General features: G+C 35.5%; 2 protein-coding genes across 2 annotated transcripts in view; one reads left to right on the plus strand and one right to left on the minus strand.

Annotated features, from left to right (window-relative positions):
* The window catches only part of LOC110460255 (lens fiber membrane intrinsic protein-like), a 4218-nt gene extending 743 nt beyond the window's left edge, over positions 1–3475 (plus strand). Inside the window, exons 2-3 of the mRNA XM_021513076.1 lie at positions 1635–1778; positions 2116–3475. Of these exons, the coding sequence (XP_021368751.1) occupies positions 1635–1778; positions 2116–2327 (356 nt within the window). The 3' untranslated portion in view covers positions 2328–3475. The remainder of the gene's footprint in view (positions 1–1634; positions 1779–2115) is intronic.
* A 2492-nt stretch (positions 3476–5967) lies between these two features.
* LOC110460263 (SUMO-activating enzyme subunit 1-like) overlaps positions 5968–7588 on the minus strand; it is a 26038-nt gene continuing 24417 nt past the window's right edge. The window contains exons 8-9 of the mRNA XM_021513088.1: positions 7339–7408; positions 5968–7200 (exon numbers count right to left, since the gene is read on the minus strand). Of these exons, the coding sequence (XP_021368763.1) occupies positions 7105–7200; positions 7339–7408 (166 nt within the window). The 3' untranslated portion in view covers positions 5968–7104. The remainder of the gene's footprint in view (positions 7201–7338; positions 7409–7588) is intronic.

A 7588-nucleotide genomic window follows, 5' to 3' on the forward strand; every position in this document is an offset into this window, starting at 1 on the left:
CATTTTGGCTTTGTTTCTCAGCAACGCCCTCCTATCATACACCATTACACCATTTGATTTCCTGGTCCCAATGATGCCTTACAGTATATTTGGATGAAACATTTTCAACTGTTCGGGCGGAGTAGACTTTCAAAAACTTAAAATCAAAATTATCTCGTTTTGTGTTCAGTCCTCAGGGCTGTGGTGTTACAGTCTTCCTTTACATAATTATTTCCCATGACAAAGGGACCAGGAATGTTCATGGGAAATATGGCTTAGATCTATATACATGTGTATATGGTTATAACGATGGTATTTAATTGATTTCCATGTTATGACCCACGGTATAATTTTGTAGTGCGGGATCAGACCCCTGATATAATCATGGTAGCATCGTTGTGTTCGAATTTTCATGCCAAGCTATCACATATTTGCTTATAAGGTGGGGATACCCATGTTATGGCCCTGTGACTAATACAGGGTAGGGTCAGACCCCTTGGATAATTCTTGTAGCATGACTGTGTTTATCTCTTCCTGTCCAAAATTATTCTATATGCGTTTCAAAGTGGGGATCTCAACCGTTACCAGGCTTTGATCCCGCTACTATGTCTCTAGAAGCAGGTAAGGGCCACAGTGCCAATCATTGTTGCATAAGTGCATTTGTCTCTTCATACCAACTATAGTGAACCTTCAAGAGGTCCGAGAGTAAAACATTTCTATGAAAGCTTGGGGATTGAGTTCCTCAAGAATCTTTCAACAGCGATCTCTCGCAGGGTCCATGGTATTAAATTGAGAGAGATTGAGAAAATAGATGGACCTGTACAGTCCGACCCGATTAATAAATATATTTTTTAAGCGAAGCTTATTAGAGACCAGACAAACTACGGCAGGTTATAAAGTGAAAGGGCTGCTGTGATTTTATAGAACAGCATTCGATGTCGTGGTGGGTCCATATCTCATTGGTTACACAGCAAACGGAATTATGATTGGTCCATGTACAACAGTATACAACGTTGTGATTGGTCAGTTTATTTTGTAATATCACAGAATGTGTACAATGCCCCGTCATTGGTCAAGGTATACTTGCTTAGATAACAAAAATATACGGATAAGTCCAAAAACATGTACTTTTGATATAAGACTATGCCACGTGTATTCTTGTTATTTATTTGTTACCTCGATACCATAGCAAGCCATGTCGTTATTGATCCGTATAATTTTGATACCATAGCAAGCCATGTCGTAATTGATCCATATCATTTTGATACCATAGGAAGCCATGTCGTTATTGATCCGTATAATTTTGATACCATAGCATGCCATGTCGTAATTGATCCATTTAATTTTGATACCATAGCAAGCCATATTGTAATTGATCCATGACATTTTAATACCATAGCAAGCCATGTCGTTATTGATCCATATCATTTTGATACCATAGCAAGCCATGTCGTAATTGATCCATATCATTTTGATACCATAGCAAGCCATGTCGTTATTGATCCGTATAATTTTGATACCATAGCAAGCCATGTCAAAATTGATCCATATAATTTTGATACCATAGCAAGCCATATTGTAATTGATCCATGAAATTTTGATATCATAGCAAGCCAGTAAGAGTCCTGATTGGTCCCCGTTTTGTTATGTTACAGCCAACACTGCCATCAGCGCTGCCCGGGCCTTTGAGGTACTGGCCTTCCTGATGTTTATCGCTATCGTTGTGCTATTGTTCGTCTACCTGAGTACGTTAAGGACCAATCTCCAGCTCGCCAGTGTCATCTGTACATTTATCCTGGGTAAGTGTTGGTAGGAAATGTAAGTGTTATTTCCAATGAATAATTGGATATTTATTCCAAATGTTAAACAAACAAAAAGAAAGTTAAATGTCAAAGTCAGTTCATTTTGACTTCTTTCAATTCGTTTACCAACCTACATTTTTTACAACCTTATAAGAATTGTATCATACAGTGAATCTAACCCTCAATAGACATCGATTGATAAAAGTTTCTAGATATATGTATAAATATAAAATTGTAATGGCATTTACGTGAACATCTCTCTTTATCATTAAAGGGCATTTTAATGTATGTCTCTTTGTATACGAAGATTAATATATTCTGTTTATCGTTACAGTTGCGTTCATCGTTCTGGGTGCTATAATCTATGCCTCGGAGAGGAGCAACCTTAGTTGGTCCTTCGCTCTCTGTATCATTGGTGCCATCCTTGCCTTTATTGCCGGCATCCTTCTTATCATCTATCGCATGCGTGGAGTTACGATGGTGACAGGTGGCGCTGCCACCACACGCACAACCAGGACCGTCACCACCACCGTAGTAGTTCGGTGATGTCACTACCGGTATTGTCATTGTCCAGTTTATGTTTTAAAGGTAGTGTAATAAAAGTTCTCATTGTTAAAATTGATCTACTTAATACATTGTAACGCCATTGTTAAAATGGATCTACTTAATATATTGTAACGTCATTGTTAAAATGGATCTACTTAATACATTGTAACGTCTTTGTAAATATGGACCTACTTAATACATTGTAACGTCATTGTTAGAATGGATCTACTTAATACATTGTAAAGTCATTGGTAGAATGTATCTACTTAATACATTGTAACGTCATTGTAAATATGGATCTACTTAATACATTGTAACGTCATTCTTAAATAGATCTACTTAATACATTGTAACAGCATTGTTAAATAGATCTACTTAATACATTGTAACGCCATTGTTAAAATGGATCTTCTTAATATATTGTAACGTCATTGTTAAAATGGATCTACTTAATACATTGTAAAGTCATTGTTAGAATAGATCTACTTAATACATTGTAACGTCTTTGTTAAAATGGATCTACTTAATACATTGTAACGCCATTGTCAAAATGGATCTACTTAATATATTGTAACGTCATTGTTAAAATGGATCTACCTAATACATTGTAACGTCATTGTTAGAATGAATCTACTTAATACATTGTAACGTCATTGTAAATATGGATCTACTTAATACATTGTAACGTCATTCTTAAATAGATCTACTTAATACATTGTAACGCCATTGTTAAAATGGATCTACTTAATACATTGTAACGTCTTTGTTAAAATGGATCTACTTAATACATTGTAACATCATTGTTAAAATGGATCTACTTAATACATTGTAATGTCATTGTTAAATAGATCTACGTAATACATTGTAACAGCATTGTTAAATAGATCTACTTAATACATTGTAACGCCATTGTTAAAATGGATCTACTTAATACATTGTAACGTAATTGTTAAATAGATCTACTTAATACATTGTAACGCCATTGTTAAAATGGATCTACTTAATACATTGTAACGCCATTGTTAAAATGGATCTACTTAATACATTATAACGTCATTGTAAATATGGAACTACTTAATACATTGTAACGTCATTGTTACAATGGATCTACTTAATACATTGTAACGTCTTTGTTAAAATGGATCTACTTAATACATTGTAACATCATTGTTATAAGGGATCTACTTAATACATTGTAAAGTCATTGATAGAATGGATCTACTTAATACATTGTAACATCATTGTTATAAGGGATCTACTTAATACATTGTAAAGTCATTGATAGAATGGATCTACTTAATACATTGTAACATCATTGTTATAAGGGATCTACTTAATACATTGTAAAGTCATTGCTAGAATGGATCTACTTAATACATTGTAACATCATTGTTATAAGGGATCTACTTAATACATTGTAAAGTCATTGGTAGAATGGATCTACTTAATACATTGTAACATCATGTTAAAATGGATCTACTTTATACATTGTAAAGTCATTGTTAGAATGGATCTCCTTAATACATTGTAACGTCTTTGTAAATATGGACCTACTTAATACATTGTAACGTCATTGTTACAATGGATCTACTTAATACATTGTAACGTCTTTGTTAAAATGGATCTACTTAATACATTGTAACGCCATTGTTAAAATGGATCTACTTAATACATTGTAACGCCATTGTTAAAATGGATCTACTTAATACATTGTAACGTCTTTGTAAATATGTACCTACTTAATACATTGTAACGTCATTGTTATAATGGATCTACTTAATACATTGTAAAGTCGTTGTTAGAATGGATCTACTTAATACATTGTAGCATCATTGTTATAATGGATCTACTTAATACATTGTAAAGTTATTGTTAGAATGGATCTACTTAATACATTGTAGCATCATTGTTATAATGGATCTACTTAATACATTGTAAAGTCGTTGTTAGAATGGATCTACTTAATACATTGTGACATCATTGTTATAATGGATCTACTTAATACATTGTAAAGTTATTGTTACAATGGATCTACTTAATTCATTGTAACGTCATTGTTAAATAGATCTACTTAATACATTGTAACGTCTTTGTCACACTATGGACTTATTCAAGATTACTTGCTTGTCTTAAGTTAACTTTCACAAATGTATAAACAATTAAAAGTAGAAAAACTCCCCAATTTATTTGCTTGTGTTATTGATAAATGACTTACGAAATAAAGCCTTATATACTCTCCTTGGATGCGCCTTCATGTTTCCTTGGTTATTCGGTTCTCAAAAGATTCACGCGTTGTGTTGGCATATACACATGTATATGCTCTAGTCATGTGTTTTAAGAGTACCGATCTTCTGTTAACCCTTTGACTGCATGCCATCTAATGCGTTACCTCCCCAGTTCGGATCCGCCAATGAAGCATAGCCTCAACTCTCTAAACATCTCTTCCTGATATTTCAAACTTTGCCTCTAGTCTTGTGACCTTATCTTTAGCCTGATTGACTTCGTTTTCAGTTAATGATCCTACATCGATTCTTCCTATTTCTATATTTAAGCAGTGCACTATGACTTCCGTCTACTTTTCCGGTTTGGCATATTCTATTCCTTCAGGAGTTTGTGGTGGTGTGTTGGACTGTCAATTCCCGGATATATCAATTAAATTACCATATACAGCAGACCTCACTAGCTTTAACATTGACTTTCTCTTTCATGCCTCCCTTCAATGTTTCGCTTCCGCTACGAGAACGTATTAATTCATGTCATCGGCAAACTATGCCAAAGCTATACCTTTTAAGTACAGCTGTCAAAGTTAAGGTAGAAAAATCCCTGCAATCTGATCTGGTGGTTAACTTGTTCACACTTTCGTTATCGAACTTTGCTCACTCATTGTACATGTGGAGACCCCTTTTTCAGCTCATTTCCTCAAATATTATGGTTGTCGGATGTACACTAGAGGTATTACAGTGTTTTCCGACAAATCAAAATCATAAGACTTATTACAGACTGTTTCTACCGTTCTGTTGTGTTGATGAGTTGGGCGTGGATCAAGGATTTTTAAAAGGAATAGCGCAAATGTTCATAACCAAAATCTGACACGGCATCAAGGTGGTTTGAAGTAAAATAAAAAATATCGAATGGAAAAGGGGGCGCTAAAGGGACTTAGCTAGATTCACCTAAAGGGGACGGAGGACACGTGAGATACAATATACTTTTCACTCGAGATCCTCCCCTAAAGATGCACAGATTGATTACTGGTATTCCTTAAACAAATAATTCCCAAAATGATCATCTCGTCAGGGTGGATGAATATATGCCCTATAGTGCTTCTGTCCAATTGTGTAAAAGTTAATTGTTCAGTGAAATCCCAGACAAATTTGCATATAATACAACACAATATTTTGCAGATAAGTTAATAGTGTTAACACACAGCTGTGGTGAATTAAGGTCCTGTCTCCTTACACACTAGTAGACGATGAAGGTTTATGTTATAAGGACATTAATGATTACAATACTTCTATATCACATAAACCTGGTATCTAACTGTGACCACATTGAGACGTGCAATCTGATCATTTTAAGTTTCATGAAACACAGTCTACACAAACACTTACATTGTACAGCAGTTTTAAGAGGAGTATACACACAGGAAGTCACTTGTTAGTGTCAGAACGTCTACACCCACTGAGGCTATATATAACGACTATTGTGTCTTGAGTCAATTCCCTAGCTATTTCCTTACCGACAAAGTTAACAAAAACTTGTTTTTAACAACACCTTTTTTTAATTCATTAGCACTTAAATCTCTTGCAGTACACAAAATAATCGCATAGTACAAACTTTTACTCACACCACCATTTCATTTCTCACTCTCTTCAACTTTTACATCAGTACAAGTATATATCCTGATGAAATCGCCCCTTCACTTCCCTTCCCATCATGTTCATACATTAATGACCCTCCCCTCCTACCATGTTCATACATTCATGACCCTCCCTTCCTACCATGTTCATACATCAATGATCCTCCCCTCCTACCATGTTCATACATCAATGATCCTCCCCTCTAACCATATCATGTTCATACATTAATGATCCTCCCCTCCTACCATGTTCATACATTAATGCCCCTCCCCTCCTACCATGTTCATACATTAATGACCCTCCCCCCCTACCATGTTCATACATTAATGACCCTCCCCCCCTACCATGTTCATACATTAATGACCCTCTCCTCCCATCATGTTCATACATCAATGATCCTCCCCTCTAACCATATCATGTTCATACATTAATGTTCCTCCCCTCTAACCATGTTCATACATAAATGACCGCCCCCCCCCCCTTCCATCGACCTCCCCTCCCACCATGTTTATACATCAATGACCCTCCCCTCCTACCATGTTCATACATCCATTACCCTCCCCTCTAACCATGTTCATACGTAAATGACACCCCCCCCCTTTCCATCGACCTCCCCTCCTACCATGTTCATACATCAATAACCCTCCCCTCCTACTATGTTCATACATCAATGACCTTTCCCTATCTACATGTTCATACATCCATTACCCTCCCACTCACATTGTTCATTCATCAATGATCCTCTCCTCTTAAAATGTTCATACAGCATTGGTCATCCCACCATATCCACAAGTAATGATGATATAATTTTTTGTAAATTTCAGTGTTTTACAGATAAAGATTGCTAAGTATTGCTTTTTCATGGATATTGATCAGTGTGAAATAGTCCTGCATATACTGATGTATGACAAAGTATGACATCAAGAACTTCCTCCAATCTGGTCCACCAACCCACTGCCTTCTACACCATTGTAGAAAAAGAAGTTGTTGTGAGGTTTATCCTTATGTGAAACAGCCTGAAACATATAAACCTAACACTTTTAGGAAAAATGTTCTCAGGAATTTTATAAAATTCAAATAAAGTTTTAAAGACTGTTTTGATTTAAAACATACTTAATAGTACGAAAATTAAAATTAAATAGGAGATACCATACCTTGATGATTTCTTGTCCCAGGATTCCTCCAACCACAGCACAGACAGGACTAAGCTCAGCAAAACAGTGGCTGTCAACAAATCAATATCAACACCTGAACCACAAACCTACCATATCATACTAGTGTCAATGTACCACAAACCTACCATATCATACTAGTGTCAATGTACCACAAACCTACCGTATCATACTAGTGTCAATGTACCACAAACCTACCGTATCATACTAGTGTCAATGTACCACAAACCTA

The sequence above is a fragment of the Mizuhopecten yessoensis genome, unplaced genomic scaffold (assembly GCF_002113885.1).
Source record: "Mizuhopecten yessoensis strain PY_sf001 unplaced genomic scaffold, ASM211388v2 scaffold1359, whole genome shotgun sequence".
In the NCBI taxonomy this organism is placed as follows: Eukaryota; Metazoa; Mollusca; class Bivalvia; order Pectinida; family Pectinidae; genus Mizuhopecten; species Mizuhopecten yessoensis.